Genomic DNA, 16,637 nt, shown 5'->3' with positions numbered 1-16,637 from the left:
GGATTATGCTCTTGATGTGTATTTAAATTTTTCCTGCTAGAGTGAATTGCTACATGGATCCGTCATCACTCCTACCTCTGCTTGGTCCCTGCCTCTGCGTGTGCATTGACTCAAATTTAGGAATTAAATTTCTGTGACGATGGAAAAACGCTTTGTGATAGCTACAATTAGCACCCTCTTTTTCTGTGGGGAATTTTTAGAAGAATAGTAGGCGTCCGTCGGGAGGAGGGAACCAGGGGAAGGACCCACATCATTTCTTGCAGTCTGTGCCTGCAGTTTTCTTTTGGAGTGCAATTAACGCTCTGTGTGTGTGAGTGCATGTGTGTAATGAGGTAAATGAGACAACCACTGGGGATTCCTACTGAATGCATGTGCAGTATTTTTCCTAAACCTTTCTCCAAAGTATTTAATAATAACCTTTATGAAGGGTTTTTTTTTAAGAAGGTATATTGAGCATTTAAATATCTGGAAGTAAGATTAAATTGCCTTTCCACTACAATTTATAGAATTTTCACTTCATAAACTAACTCTAAATAACTTTTGGCTGCTTCGGTTAGCTTCATAGGGAGAAAAAAAGAATTAAAAAAACCCCAAACCCCTTCCTGATCTCAAATCTGAAGCTGCTTGGGATTGATTTAGGGAATGCACTTTTTGAGGGAATTTTTAGCAAATACACTGCCATATGTTTTAACATAAGTTATAGATCAGGCAAGAACAGAATTAAATAGTAGTTAGAAATGAAAAGGAGCCGGAAATTCATAGATACTTTTGTAATTTGGGGTGAGATTGTAAAAACACCTCAGAACCAACGTTGCCAAAGGGATTGAGGTGCATGAGTATCTCTTACAAATTTGGGAACTTGGTGGTTATTAAAGTACAGTGAGATTCTTGCTCCTAAGTCCTACGGGGGGTATTTTCTCCTGTGCCTATGGGCAGATACGTCTGTGTACTTCTAGTACTTTTCTTAAGTCTTCTTGCTAATGCTCTAGCTTCTCTCGGTAGGGACTTTCATTTTGAGTTAGATGTTGATTTATAAGATAATGCCTGAAGTTTACCATGTTCAAAGCTTTGGAGTAGCTGTCATAAAAGGGTTGGATCCTTTCCATCTGCAGTTGGGAAGCTGTGGATTTGGCCAGCAGAGCCTGTTGCTGCTTCCCCTAAGAACAGTACCTTTGCCTGAAAATTTAAGGTCCATTGTGTTTGGTTTTGGATTGTATACAGCGAAAGCCTGAACCAGAGGATGGAAACTCCTGTGTTGGCTTTCTTATGTGGTTTCTTGCTTCTAGTCCATTCTGTGGGCAGAGGAAACCAGTACAGCAGACCCATAAGTTACCTGCTTAGTTGTGCAGCCTGCAGAACAAGCGATTCAGATCTTTGTTCTTGGTGTTGCTGTTTGTGACTGCTAAACCCTTCTCCCCTTTGAGGGCAACAGTAACAGCCACAATTACTGATATTCCTCTGACGTCCAGCAAAATATTGTACAAGCATGTGTCCCATCCTCCATGATTGTTTGCTCCCTCCATAGTAATTTTCTCCTTTAACATGCAAGGAATGGGTGGATTTGCAATGGGTTTATATATGAGATGCAAGAACATTTATCGGAGCATGCCCAGGACTTGAAGGTTAGAAAAGGGAAGAAACAGAGTTGCTTGCATAACCTTAATTTGTTATCCTTGCGTATGTGGTTGGAGACTGTAGACAGGCCCACGTGGTTTATTTTGTAAGATACATAACTGATGCATGACAAAAGGTATATGAAGGAGTCTTCTCCTTCCAAGACAGTAAATGGGTGCCATCGCTGTCTCCTTAGGTTTCCTGAATGAAATGTGTTTCAGCAAGTCTGTATTCAAGCTCGCCAACCACAATTCCTTTGCATCTGATGGAAAGAAATAGGTCGTTTATGATCTGATTTACTCGGCTTTAAGGAAATGCCCATACTAGGTGAGAACATCACGTAGCTGAGCTAGAAAAGTCCTTGCTGCAGGATGTTGTGAACATTATTTGAGGGGCAGCAACTGATTTCTCAGCGTGAATCCCAGCTTTAGCTGTGCTCCAGTAAAGGTGTAGTTTTGTCTCATTTGAAAACCTACTGTGTTTCTCCTCTGACTATGAAGAGATTTCAGGGTAATTTCTCCAGATGTAGACCTCTGAAATTGAGGTAAATCCTGTCCCTCAGGTGTTGTTGGGCGGGATTAACTGAAATGCCAGTCACTGACTTTGCCACCTTTGTGTTACTTTATTCTAGCTTTAGTGCAAAGTGGCTTTGACTAGTTTTAAGTAGAACATGTATATTGATAGTAGAAAAACATATTGAAGAAAGATGTGATTCCCTCCCCCCCCCATCCTTTGCTGTAAATCACTAAAACTAGCCTCAATGAGCTTTTCCATTGCTATCTCCCTGCCAACGCAGGAAGTGTGTCAGGCTTCGGTTATGTGTAACACATGTTCAACAAGAGCTGGGGTTAGAGAGCGGCATAACTTTTTAAACTTTAAGCACTCGTTTAAGCAATGTTTTTTAGTTTTGCTTTTAAGGGACGTTTCAGTTAGTGAATGATGCTAGCTTGGAAGTGCTAAATCATGAAAAAAACCTCTCCCTAAGCACCTCCAGGGTAGTTGAAGACTCTCTGTCCTGCCAGTCGGCTCCATCCCTCGCTTAATGATATATGGGGATAAGTATTCCTGTTTCGGACCGGCCCTTGACTCTTTGCGTGGGACTGCCTGTAAGAAGACTAGTTCATAGCATATGCAAAGATGTCTTCTGTGGTGTGAGCTTTCCTTCCCAGTGCACTGGACTGTGACTGTTACTAAATTACAGATCATAGTGCACAAGCCACCAGGTGGTGAAGATAATTGACCTGTGGTCACAAAAGACTTAGCTAGATGTGAACTGGTGACACAGCAGTGAAATTAAATCAACAGTTCACCTTTTTGCTGTCACTGGGTGAAAACTTGACCATATGTGTTTCTCTGCATCATCACTCTGGGCTTAGTTACATTGTCACACAGGGGTGGACCTCACATTTTTGTGGGTGTACAGGAGGAGAAGCTACGCAGGCAGAAGTAGTGCTCACCTGATCCACATGTAATATTTCCACAGGTCCCTTTGCATGGGATGAAATCGGGGCCAAATCCAAGAACACGCGATGCTTTACGTTATCAAAGGTATCAAGTACGGGTACTTAAAGAGCAGCAGAGGACGATTAGGAAAATTTTATGGGGAAAAATATTTTAACTATCTCAAAATTCTGATTTTGGCTGTCTGAGTTGCGCGTGTGTGTCTGTGGGAAACGGGCTTCCTTTCTTCTTCGGAGTGTTAAGCTGTCAATGAACAAAGGCACAAAGGAGTGGGTCTGGAGAATGAATGATGCTCTTGTGCATAAGCGTGGTCATTCCAGGACAGCCCCACAAGTGACTGGAATTTAGCCCCTGCTGTTGCCATGTTTTTCTAGGACTCCAGTTCCCATCACTGTAAATGCTATATAGTTCATGAGAATTACAGTCTTTTTCTTTTTAAACTGTCCTAAGAGATGGAATATCTTGGTCCTTTTCTGCACCTCCCCCTCAAGAAAACAGAAGCGCAGAATAGCCAGCCTCTGGGTTGCAAAATATTGATTTCATGCAAATTAGATGGGGGGGAAAAGCCAGATGCAGCCAGTTTTCTGTCTCCTTTACATGGAAATAATACTCCCTAAGTGCTCATCTAGTTAGAAGAGTGCAAAGACAGCAAGTGTCACTAATTTTTCTTATATAGAGGTACCTGAACGTTTGAATATGAAGTAATGCACAGTGAAAGAAATCTCTGGAAGCGTTTATGATTGCCATCTATTAGGAATGGAGAACTAAGGAGAATAAGCAAATGGCCTTCATATGTTCCTCAAAAATATTTTCAGCTCTTCCTAATCGACCGCCGTATTTCTCCTAGCTACAAAGTGCAAGAGTTCTCCTTTTGCTGAGTAAAACTGGGTAAGAGGTGGCTTTTTTCACCCTTTTCTTCCCCCCTATAGTTACAGTTTTGTAGATTGAAGCACAAATCGGGCAGGAATGAACAAGCACGGTATTTAAAAGGAGCACGCAGATTTGTGACTGCATGCAGGACCTGCCGAGATTTGATTTTCTGTAGAAGTTTTTGCACTGAATGAAACATCTTTGTTCCCCTCTGTGTGATTGTAAATATATATATATAATTACTTGTATTTTGGATCCTTATCTTATATATCACTAAACTCCAATGTGAAATTCTTGGTTGTAGATACGCTTTTCTGTGACTTATTTTAGTTGGTAGAATTTATAACTCTCTTTGGTCAGAGTGTTTTTCTGTTACTTAAAACTGATGATATGAACTTCACTGATCTAGTGTAATGCTTTCCTTGAAATTTTTAATCTATTTTCCCATATAAGTTGTTTGCTAAATAAAATAGAGTAAAAATAAAGAAAAGATAGAGTCGGACTAATGTGCTGTACCAAGTTTTTGAGCGGCCAGTGGAGAACAGAGCCGTTGTCCTTTGGGACGTATGTGGAACCCTTGGCACTGAAGAAGGTTCGGTATTTAAAAATGTTGGACTTGTCTGAATAGATAATATCTGCAACCTTCTGTGCCAGAGCGCGTTGCTGTGTTGAGTCAATGACAACTTTCTGTCGGAGCCTAATGAAAGAATTGTCTTGAGGCACCAAGCCATACAAACTTGAAGAGACAAGCCAGCCGTGGTTGAACGAGTGGTCCTCAACAGTGTGTTCCTTTGAGTTTCTAAGCCTTGCCTTGTACTTGTGCAGCGAGGGCCCAGGAGATTCACCAGCCCAGAGAGGGTGTTCTTCATCACTGGACACTCGGGGCTGAGTGGAGAAGTACATCGTGGAAAAAACAAAGCCGGAAAACCCCAGGGAAACACTGCATAGTGGCTACTTCCTCCTGCAGAGGAGTCCCTTTATATTACCCTGGCGACTGTATTTTTTTTTTCAAGAGAGTGGTAAGTAAGCAAGTGATTTCTCGAGCCGCCTTATATTTTCTCAAAATATATCTGGTAGGTAGAGATCACAGTTTGCGATTTGTTTTTTTCAGTTGTGTCAGGAAGGCATAGTTAAAGGGCAGTCAGCGTACATTGTATGTGACTATTGTCTTTAGAGTAGTGTAATAGATGGTCTGTTGTAAGAACATTTTATTGATAACTTAAATGCCTCTTGTGTTGTTTTTTAACCAAGCTAGGAAGTCTTCTTTGGCTGAGTGCTCTTTTAGGAGCTGAATGGGCTTGATGTGGTCTTTGGACGGTATATTTTCTCTGTGTACTATCCTGAAATGATCCATGTGTCCATGGTGTTTTGACTTTTTCCCGTTGAACTTCTAATATCCCAAAAGAATAAGACACAAAACATTTCCCTGCAATTAATATCTTGCTGGTCTGAGTGTCTCTAACATAGTTTTTCAACCCATCTGGTCATAATCCTCAGAAAAGTCCCCGTGCCTCAGTCGTGCAGAGATACTGCTGTTCTTTCATGTAGTCATTCTGCTGTGGTATTTCTTAATGATTCAAAAATAATCAACAGAAAGTCCATTTACTTGCTCTATTTATGTTTTATTATATTTCCAGTAGGATACATAGCACATAAATCTTCTCAAAGTATGCCAAAAAATAGCCATAAATGGCAGCTGAAAGCCTCTCCAAAGCAGTACAGTGTATGCAGTCTACAGAAGGATTTCTCAAGTAAGCACGGCTACTGTTTTGCAGTCTGTTTGAGCATTAAGACAGAAGCATCTTACCAGCAAAATGCTAGAAAAAATGTGCCCTCTTTCCTGTTGTAAGAAATGTTTCATTTAGAAAAGAAACCAACACACCTATGAAAAATTATCCTAAATGAGCATACGGGTCTTGATTCTGCACATCTTCGTGTCAGTTCTGCAGGTTCTGTCAGTGTCAGCTGGACAGAATTAGAACTCGTGTTGGTTTTTTTTTTTTTTTTCCTGAGGTGAATGGAAAGATCTTTTGTATCTGTTTTGTTTCAGAGGTTTTTACACCATCATTGGGATAATGATAAATCTTGGTGCACCTGGCATAGTGGCACTGTCCTTTGTTGATTGACTTTTATGGCAACAGCCATGAAAGGGGAAAGGGATGGAGTGATGGGAGGGAATTCGGGGAAGGAATAGGTGAACATGGTCTGAGACCAGCAAAAGGCATTTGAAAGGAGAAAAACATTAAATGTTATGTATATGTTATGTAAATGTGTGTGTTTTGCTCTTGATTTATAAAGAAAATAATGCCGGTACTTAAAGGGTTCCTACAGAAAAGGTGGAGAGGGACTCTATCAGGGAGTGTAGCGATAGGGGGAGGGGTAACGGTTTCAAACTGAAAGAGGGGAAATTTAGATTAGATATTAGGAAGAAACTTCTTACGATGAGGGTGGTGAGGCCTTGGCACAAGTTGCCCAGAGGAGCTGTGGATGCCCCATCCCTGGAAGTGTTCAAGACCAGGCTGGATGGGGCTTTGGGCAGCCTGGTCTAGTGGGAGGTGTCCCAGCACATGGCAGGGGGGTTGGAACTAGATGGTCTTTAATGTCCCTTCCAACCCAAACCATTCTATGATACTATGGAAAAAAAAAAATCAACTATGTAAAAAAAATCCTATGGCTAAGCCTCTGCAGAAAGGCTGACTTCCCTCATGTGGTTCTCTGAGACAGCAGAAAGGAGCCAGCTCTTGACCGAAAAGCTGTTTCTGGTAACTCGGGTAATAAGACCTCTTCTACAAGCTTTGGAGTCATGCCTGTTTTAGTGAAGTTCATACAATTTTTGGATCTGGCCTGGCTCATCTCCTGCTGCCTCTCTGCACAGGTTAAGTTTGGACCTCTCTGCAAAGTACAGGTTGTGACTACCCAGGACATCCAGGAGGTCAGGCGCTGCTGTGCTGACCGCAGCGAAGCACCAGGAGTTGGGATTCGTCCTAACAGATCTGCATTGGAGTGAGTTACCCTAGTTCTCAGCCTTCGGTGGGAAGAAAGGCACTCATCCTGAAGATGAATCTCCTAGGTCTCTGCTTTCCACTGACTGTAGAGAGCACCTAGGGTGACTAGCTCAGATGTAGATCTCCAGTTTTAGATTAAATGGGTATTTCTGCAGTTTATTGACTGGCGTGCCTGCAGAGCGGCAAAAGTGCTGATTCAGGAGGGCATTTAATCATGTGCCGGTCCTTGAAAGGAAGACATTAAAAAAAAAAAAAGGGGTGGGAGGAAAGTTTAGATATATTAACTACAGGCAGAATATTCCCAGTTATTCCATTAAAATGTGAAGTATCAGACAAATATTTTCCTTTAGGAAAATATTCACCTCCTTCCTTAGGAGATGAAACCTTTCACTTGGCTGCTGAGTTTCAGATCCGTATTTTATCCATAACTGAAAAGCTACATATTTTTAAAATCTACTAATTCTATGCGTATATTCTTGCACATGCACATGTGCAACATGCACGTTCTTGTCCCCGCAGCGTATATCCCTCCTGTTGCTGCTGATCGGTGCAAGCTCATGAGGTAGATGCGCTAAACCTGTGAGTTCAGGGGCTGCAGGTGCAAAGGACCGTGTGTGTGTGTATGTATAAAATGTTTGTCTGTACAGACAGGTTATATATGTTTGTGTCAAGAGACCAGTTAAGAGACTGGCTTCCTGCTGTAGGAAACACAGAAGAGGACTGTGTAGCTGGAACAAAAGCAGCTCCCAGCCTGGAGAGCTTGTCTTTTCAATAGATGGGGCAGACGTGGTTTTGGAGGAAGGAATAATGCAGGAACGAGGTGGTCACGGTGTTGGGTCGGACATGTTGCACCAGCGCTGGGGCTTTATGCGTAACAAATCTATTCAAAATGTGCAAAATGATTTGGAGTGTGTAGGAGGTTACCAAGGAGAGATTAACTCGGGGGGGGGGGGGGATAAAGAAAAATCACAAAAAAGGGTACATTTTAATTTTGTCTAAACGAAAAAGATTCTTTTTGTTCATTTTGAATGCGATTCAGGATAGAAGAATCTATGCAGACTCGGGAAAACTGTTACACAGCAATTCGGTAACACAAATCTGTGGTCTCCCCTTAAGTTGCGTGAAACTAAAAAAACCTGATCTTTGTCTGTGGGTTTCAGGACTCAAATATTTAGGAGAAAGTAGAAGAGAATAACTGGAAAATTGCTCGGAGGGGACCGCAGGTGCTCTCTTTGCGCATCTTTGTTACCTGGAGGCTTGTGCAGACGTCGGTGTCCAGGGACACAGTTCCTGTCCCTAGTCAGTCTGGCTGCTCTCCTCCCTCGCCCTGGGTTTACACCCCTTGAGTTGCGCGTGTAGTCACGCCCCGAGCCAGTCCTGTCAAAATGACCCAGGTTATGGCAAAACAACCATTAAGAAAGCCATTAAGCTCACCCAAGCATCTTGATTGAGCTAGATACGGGAGCAATTCCAGCGCTGGCAGATTGGGTGGGAGGAGGCAGCGCTGGCTCGGCCTCAGCCAGCGCAGGATGCGTGTTGTCATCCTGGCTGTGCAGCTCCGCTGGAAGGCAAACACCTCTCGGGCAATACGAGAGGAAAACATATCAGTTGTTGTGTTCACAGGCAAGAGCAAACCCTGGTTATAGAGTTTCATGCCCCCTCTCAGGTCCTTCTGGAGCAGTGTTCGGTGATGCGCAGACCTCTGAGACCCTGTAGTTAGAGTTACAGCACAAGGTATCTCCGTACCGCCCTGAGCTGGCTGTAGCTGCTCGGGATGAGCTGCGTGCCCGAGTTGTGCAGGGACATCAGTTGGGAGAGGGATTTGTGGAGCTGCACAGCGGCTGCTGTGTTGGGAGGCAGCGTGAATACGTGGTTGGAGAGGCTTGGCAGAGCATCAGCATCCTGAAATCCCAGTATTGAAGAGGTAAGGGATGAGGCAGGGAGCGGTCTTACCTCTTTAGCAGGATCTAAACCTCTTTCCCTGACCTCAGACACGCAAGCAAAGGAGGTGATCTCTGTTTCTGAGATCTGAAGGTTGTGTCAACAAGACAGTGCTGGGATTTTCCTGCCTTGGGTGCTATAGATGGGAGGGCATGAGAGCGCCCAGCGCCGTCAGCCATGGGTAAGTGGGCTGGAGCTAACACAAGGTGGGATCCTGGAGTAAGAGAAGCAGTTGTTAAATGTAGCAAGTGTGGGTTTGTTCTGCCAAGTTGCTGCTTGAGCAGAGAGCAAAGGTAGGTGGTGTCATGGAGTCCTCACACCCTCTCTGAGCTGAGGCAGGACTTGCGTTTAGGTGCTAAGGTACTCCCATGCTCAGCATCCCAGAGAGCTCTTTTATCTCGAGGGAGAGCTGCTGATGGGTGGAATGGGTAGATTGTATTACTCGTTAGGAGATAAATAAAGGTTATTGCGGTGTGTAACTAAACTCTTCATTCCCCTGAAGATCCAGTTACCAAGCATAATGTTTTTGTGGGGAAAAGATAACAAAGGCTTTGTTTGGCTTAGAGGCAAGGCAAAATAGTATAACAATTTTTGGTGGTTGTATTTGTTTCTTACAGAAACCATCTTAGTGGTGTTTGTGACAGATACGGCCAGTGTGTAGCTCTACGTCAACGTGGTCCTATTCCTAAGTAATGCTGATCCTGCCCTGCTCTGGCTGCGGCCTTCACTGCACATCTCAAAACTCTCCTTGTTTTTGTTTCCCCGGAACAATTTAAAAAGCTGAGGCACAAAAGGTGAAACATTTCAGTTACACATGTATATGGTACCTGCCTCAATAGTGTCAGTGCGTCAGTAGCCAGCCATCACTGTCCTGTAGCCGGGCTGCCGCAGTCGTGTCCCCGGCTCCTCTACCTGCTTCCTTGCCTCACTAGAGCTCTGAATTTTGTTTTGCAGGATTTGCAGAGGGCTAAATCTGGGCCCTGGAGTGTTATTTTTGGAGTCTTGAAAATAGGCTAATGTACAAAAAAAGATTTTTCTGTCAGTTTATTGAACCATTTTTGGATTTGAGGGGGGAAGGGGAGGATGGCAGTAAGATGGAGGGGCTTTTCATGTCATCTCCTTAGTCACATAAAGGGCAGAGCATCCATCCATGGTGTTAGCATCCTTCCAGAGCTCCGTGTGCATTGTCCCATCCCATTCTTCCCCCCGATCTGTTTCCAAAACTCTTCTTTCCTTATGCACCCACTTTTCCTCCCACCTGCCACCTCCTGTCCTTTAGCACTGTCCCAGATGTCTTCTCCTGTGCCTGCTGCCTGCATCCTCAGCTGCACACAGATTGCATTTCCACGAATCGATTTTAAGGAGCCGTTGATGGAGGTGTATTTCAGGAAAATGCCTACCGTTCATTTCTAATATCTGCCGGGACAGGTTTCGAGTGTTCACATTCCAACTAGGAGGCTCATTCAAGGTCTCGAACTGGGCAAACCGGCACACCAGAGAAGGGTTTGTCCTGGGCTTTCTGACCATGTCTGTCTCAGCCTCTTGGGAAGGGTGACTGTTATCCAGGGGTGATGTGCTTGCGCTGACTTTGAAATCATCGTGAAGGCAGTCGGTGCTGCGTTACCTGAGGTAGGTCATGTGGCTGAGGTCATTTGGGGAGTGCGGGAAATGACAGTTTAGTCCTCAACTCTGTACAAAAAACAAAACAAAACAAAAAAAAAAACCCAAAAAAACCCCAAAAAAAGCAGAGGGAGGGGGAGGCAATGGAGCAGAAGCTGTTGACCTTGAAGCACTGTGCTTCCAGGAGGCCATCCATCCGCCACCCTGTGTTGAAGTGAGCGCAGGTTTGGATTGCCAATCCTTTCCTCTGACCCTGGGGACTCTACATCTCAGAGAGTGCGAGTGAGCAGATGGATTTTATTAGACTTAAAAGAGCCAGTTTTTAAGCTGAAAAAGCTTTCAACCTTGTCTTTAGCGGAATGGTGTTGACATGGAGGTCTTTGTCTTTCCTACTGCTTGCCTCTTCCCTTCTCCTCTCCCGCACCTGCAGTACAGTGTTTAAAACCCACCTGAGCACTGCCCACCTAGTCCGTGATCATGGCAGCTGTCTGTCATACCAAGTGCTTTCTATGTATCTTACCTCATATTTGTTTTGGCTTAAGATATAACCCAGTCCTCCAAATGTTTACCGCTGGACGTGCTCCCGCTGACATCTGCAGGAGAGCAGTGACTCCAGCTGTTGACCGAAGTGACCCTAGCAGCGGCTGCTGCCCGTTCAGGGTATGGACCTTCTCAAAGAAGTTGTGATCGTGTGTCCTGAACGCAGAGTGTATTTTTACTAATGTCCTTCCAAGATAAAAGGCCGCAAAGGCGAACACCACTTACAGGCTAATGAGCCAGAAGCCTCCCTCTCATTTATTATAATCCAGATGTTATCCTGCTAATTTCAAGGCTGTTGCTCAAGTGCAAAAATTGACACAGAGGAGTTGAGAGTGGGTCTACATCACAGGCTTTTGTCGGGGAGGCCATGAGTCAGGGCTTTGATGGGATGTGTGATCTTTGGCCAACACAGCTGTGCTGACAAGAAGTCCTCGGCATAGACTTCTGCTAGTTATACCAGCAAAACCTTGTTTTTACTGGTATTGCTGACGGGGGGGAGGTGGGGGGAGAAACTTTTCTGCAAGTTCAGTGCTGCCAGGGTGAGCTCTGTCAATGGGGACCTCCCTGTGCCCATGCTGGTGACCCCAGTCCGGCTGCTCTGGCAGCCTCCCTGGTAAGAGCTGGCCTAAGTGGGTGCAGTTGTGAGGTTCCTGTTAGGAAGCCAGGACCATGCTTGCTTTTATTATTTTTTTTTTTTTAGGGGTCTTTTGAATGCATTTTTTAAAATGTACATCTTGTTCTCAAGAAGGCTTTGATCTTGTTAATCTTTTCATCTATACATCAATCTGTTGTGTGAAAATGCTGGAACGTGCTTTTATTGTGGCATGGGGTTTCTTTGGATTTTGTTTTCATTTTTTTGCATAGTTTAGAGAATTTTTCTTCCCCGAGGCTCTCCCTTTGGCTTGATCCTACATGAAAGTTGACCACAGACGTGTCAGGTTCTTGAGTGCCACTTTAGGCCCTGTCTTTGAATTTTCTTTGCAGGGATTTCCTGATACCAAATTAAAGCAATTCTTTCCTCACATTAAGACAAAGAAAGCATTTTGGGCGAGCCTGCACGTTCAGGTTGTGAGCAGACGTGGGCTCTCTGCCTGTCTCCACCAGGTGGGATGCACGACAACTTTAAACCCAGGTTCTTGTGGTTGCTACAGCAGAGTGCGGACTAACTGACCTGCGCTCTGTCTGCGGTGTTGGTCGAGCAGCTGGTGTGCTGCTGTGGTTGTGGTCCTTTGGCTGGTTCGAGGCATGGGCAATCTGATTAAATCCACCTGCTTTTGGCCGCACAGACTTAGCTTTCATCTTGGTCACTTACGTGTGCTCTTCTCCCCTAGTTCTTACCATAGGTTTAGACCTCAGGTAATGCTTTCATAGTTACCACAGTGCTTCCTAAAATGTCCACCTGCTCGTGATAGCAGCTGTTCTTGTGAAAACCCTTGTGTAAAGGCAATCGTAGAAAAGTAATGCCCTGTGGTTTCACTTTATTCCGAGGGAAAGTAGAGGAGGCATCATTTGGTAGCCAAAAAAAAAAAAAAAAAAATCAAAACTGTACCTCCTATTCACGCCTATAAAAATATAACCTTTGTAACCAGTCACTACTTCTGAGGCAAATCAGGATCTTTGCAGTTGTTGGACCGTCATTGAAGACAGTGGTGTGACAAGGTGTCCCTTTTAACTTTCCTCGGTGTAAACTAAAAATTGCTCTAAAAATAGCATCATGGTAACAGTTGGTCACTTCAGCTGGGAAAGGAACCGATCCCTTTGGTTCTGTGTGTAACTGTGTGGACAGAGTTTGACTCGTGACGACGGGTTGGGGAGGAGAAGGTTGGAGCCTGAAAGGCAGTCACCTGGGAAGTGTGCTGCTCTGCACAGCTTCTCCATCGCAGACATCCTCGCTTTAAACACTTCTGCGTAGCCTGGTGGACTGCACTGAGGTCTCTCACATGCTTTGTGTCGACCTTTCGGAGGCTGAGACGCTGGGCAGTACCACAAAATCTTTGAATATTTGTTGTCCTTGATATTGACCTGTTGCAGGTAAGTGTAAACTTCTTGTTTATGAAAACATAATTAACTTCTTTTTCTACCTCTATCTTTTGCCTAGGTCCTGAGGGAGACTAATAAATTGGCTGAAATGGAAGAGCCACCTTTGCTACCAGGAGAAACCATTAAAGACATGGGTATGTGAAGAGGAAATCTGTTATTGTTTGCTGACCAAATAGAATATCCATACAGCAAAATATCTTGTCAGTCATTGACTGACAACAGCAAATTGCTGATGTTTTGAGAACAATGATCAGGCAGTTTCATTAATCAAGTTATTGCGCATCGTGTGAGCCGAGGTAACTATATGTCTCCTCTTAGCATGTAGCAAATACAAGGCAATTCAACGTATCGTAGCATGAGCGATGAGGTAGGTGGTGCAGCTTTGCATTTGCTGCCTCCTGAAAGGACGTGGATCGACTGTTTCACATTGTGCTTGCCACAGGGAAACCTCTTAGGTTGACACAGCACAATTGTGTGCGGAACCTCTGTCACAGGCTGCAGGAAAGGATACAGTGCTGTTGGGGAGAACTTGCTGTGTTATGGGAATGAGGCTTTTTTCTGGGTTTGTTTTTTTTTCATCAGATACTCTGACATGCATCAGGTTTGCTGATGCACTCCAGTCGGAAAGTTTGAGTAAGCCTCTTGATTAATTTTCTGTGAAAGATTTTTGCATTCACTAGTTTAAGAGGTTGCCTTCCTCTTAAAATTATATGGAAGAGTGCAGCTTCAGTCCTAAGAATAAAAAAAACAAACACCAAACCTGAAAATATCTCAGCAAAAAACCCCCATCCAGCAACAACGGAAAAAATAAAACCGAGCAAAACCGCCCCCCTTCAGTGCTCAATCCTCTTCTCTACTCCTGCCCTAAGGACTCTGAAGTCGTGCTCCAACCATGCGCTGCAGACTGACGTCTCTCTCGCTCCACAGGCACGGTTAGCTCTGAGAGCAAGACTGTATTTTGAAGGGTTCCTGGGGAATGGTTTAAGAGATCAGAGTTACCAGTGTTTTATCTGTTGTCAAAGTATGTGATGAGCTGCGTGAGTCTGTAAGAACGGGTGGCTTTTGGAGTAGGCCAGACAGCAGCTGCCTGGTCCAGCAAGAAGTTAAAGGTAGCAAAAAGGAAATCTTTATTATTCACCTGTTTTATTTCCTTTGTTATTTCCTGGTAAAAGTGTTAAGAAAGGCAAGTGTAATTCCCTTCATATTTTACAGGGAAGGGAAGAAAATTATTTCAGCCAATCCAATAATCTAGGATAAGATTAGCCCTATAAAAGACAGGAATTCCATAAGCAGACCAATTAGTAAATCCTGGATTCCAGTATCTTTCTCCCATATGGATTCTCTTATATCCACCAAAGACTGAGTTTATTAGACTTTCCCTTGGCAGTAACACTAGTACAACCTCTCTGTTATACCTGGCATCCGTTCTCACAAATAGTGAAGCATCTTAATGCCTTGGAGATCCCTGTTTATCAGATAGAGACTGCTGAAATCATACAACCGTGGTAGGGTTAAGGTCAGACAAGCCATGTGTACATGCGTACATGTACAGTGTAATTAAGTAAAATCGTTTCCATAGGAAACCAAGCTAATAAAACACAAATGTGGAAGGTGATGTGGCTTTACGAGCTGGCAAAGACAGTGTTTGAGATCATGCCTGGGATTCTTTACCTGGAAGACATTTTTCTGTCACCTTTCCTCTTTACCCAGAAATCCCGTTCCTTTCAGATGTAAATGCACGCTTCTCTTATTAGCGGATTTTGTTTTATTATTTTTTAAACATTTTAAATTACATTTTGAATAATGGGAACTCCAGTGGAAAAACCAGGCAAGCTGCCCTCACCCTTATTATGCTTCCTGAGTCTGCTTTCAAACCTCTGTCAAACTAGTCTTTGAAAAGAAGTGATTAATAATCAGCCAATAATGAAACGCTTGGTTTAATTAGAACTGGCTAGAAGTGTTTTGTGTTTAATTGTCCTTCCAACAAATGCATGTAAATTTAAATAAATAAAGAAATAAATAATGAAATTGTTAGCACGTGTGTGTGTGTATATCTCTTATTTATTTTGCTTAAAAATTAACCAAAAATTCTGTGCTACGTATTTTGCTCTGAATTAGTCACTCCTGATTTTTTAAGGATCCTTGTCCATATCCCTATTTCGAGAGTCAGTGTAGACTATGCAGAAGCAGAGCTGATGTGAGGATGTGACTTAGTTACACGAGTTGCCAATGCCTTGGAGTAAGGCAGTCTCTTTTCCTCCCTCCCTCCAGGCTAAATTTGATGGGATAAAGGTAGAAGAAATTCAGGTCCCCATCCTGACATGCCAGTAGCCCCACGCCGCTTGTGCGTGGTGGCTGTCACCTGGCTGGGAGGTGAGCTCTCCTCCTGACTTCACACAGCCCTTCCAAAATGCATACCCCGTCAGGTTTGCAGGCTTGAGGTTAAGTGGTCCAGGGGGTTCTTTCATGCATCTGGCAGCTCCGCTCAGTGGGTCTCCTTCTGAAAGGATCCCTCTGTGTTTGAGGGGTGTCATTACTTGTCGGTGATAGCGCAAACCATTGCCACGGCACAGCCAGCCGACTGCTTCAGTGGCAGAAGACGTGACGGGTCACTGCTGGGCGATGGGGAGGGAACGGCTTCAATGCTGGCAATTTCAATTGATGTAAAACAGAAGGGCAGTTAGGGGAGGTGTTTGCTGTGGAAAAGCAGCAGCACCTCTTGCCTTTTGCTGGAACAAGTGAGAAATGTTTGAGGCCTTTTAAAAAGGGGACTGCGTTGAGTCACCGTCACTCAGGCTCAAAAAATAATTGAATTGTTGCAGGGTAACTTGATCGCTGACTTCAGGCTTAAAGTCACCGGCAGTTGGGTGCTACACACATTCGCGGCTGCTGGAAATCGCTGTGGCTCCTCTGACTTTCAGCGTGAGGGCCTTCATCCCGGGGCTGACTCTGCGTGCAAGGGTGTGCTGAAGGACCCAAGCGTCCTACAAGCCACGTGTAGGAGAACTGCCTTCTGGCCTTAGTGGCACAAACCAGCTTACTGGTGAACCTTAGCTTTTGTGCAGATATTATCAGCTTCAAATGTAGGCATCCAGGCAGGAGTCCTCTCCTCTTTTTGTGCATGGTGTTCTCAGCTACTGGTAATGCATTGCTCAGCAAGAGGAACCAGTTTGCAGCCAAATACTTTTTTTACAGGGGTAGCAGTTCTGTGCAAAGGTAGGATTCTAGGTGATGGTATTTGCCTGGAGTTCAATTTATACCCAAACTCTTTACCTTCTTCACAGAACTGAAACTTACACATTAGCTGTAGGCTAGAAGCCCAGATTAAGCCTGTTTTTATTTCATGATCTGAAAAGCAGAGCCCACAAATATTGTTGCTGTCAAAATTTTACTCCTATAAATTAACCATAAAATTAACGTTGGTTTTTTTTCCTCTTTTTTTTTTAAGCCAAGGATGTTACTTACATCTGCCCCTTCACTGGCGCAATCAGAGGAACCCTTACTGTTACCAATTATAGACTGTATTTTAAAAGCATGGAACGGGTA

General features: G+C 44.0%; 1 protein-coding gene across 5 annotated transcripts in view; it reads left to right on the top strand.

The window, feature by feature from the left end:
• MTMR2 (myotubularin related protein 2) overlaps nt 1-16,637 on the top strand; it is a 65,421-nt gene that overhangs the window by 25,222 nt on the left and 23,562 nt on the right. For all 5 annotated transcript variants that reach the window (XM_054191868.1, XM_054191886.1, XM_054191877.1 and 2 more), the window contains exons 3-4: nt 13,150-13,225; nt 16,540-16,634. In XM_054191868.1, coding sequence (XP_054047843.1) covers nt 13,150-13,225; nt 16,540-16,634 — 171 coding nt within the window. The remainder of the gene's footprint in view (nt 1-13,149; nt 13,226-16,539; nt 16,635-16,637) is intronic.

Source organism: Rissa tridactyla, chromosome 1, assembly GCF_028500815.1.
Source record: "Rissa tridactyla isolate bRisTri1 chromosome 1, bRisTri1.patW.cur.20221130, whole genome shotgun sequence".
Classification (NCBI taxonomy): domain Eukaryota; kingdom Metazoa; phylum Chordata; class Aves; order Charadriiformes; family Laridae; genus Rissa; species Rissa tridactyla.
This window is presented reverse-complemented; position numbering and strand designations above follow the sequence as displayed.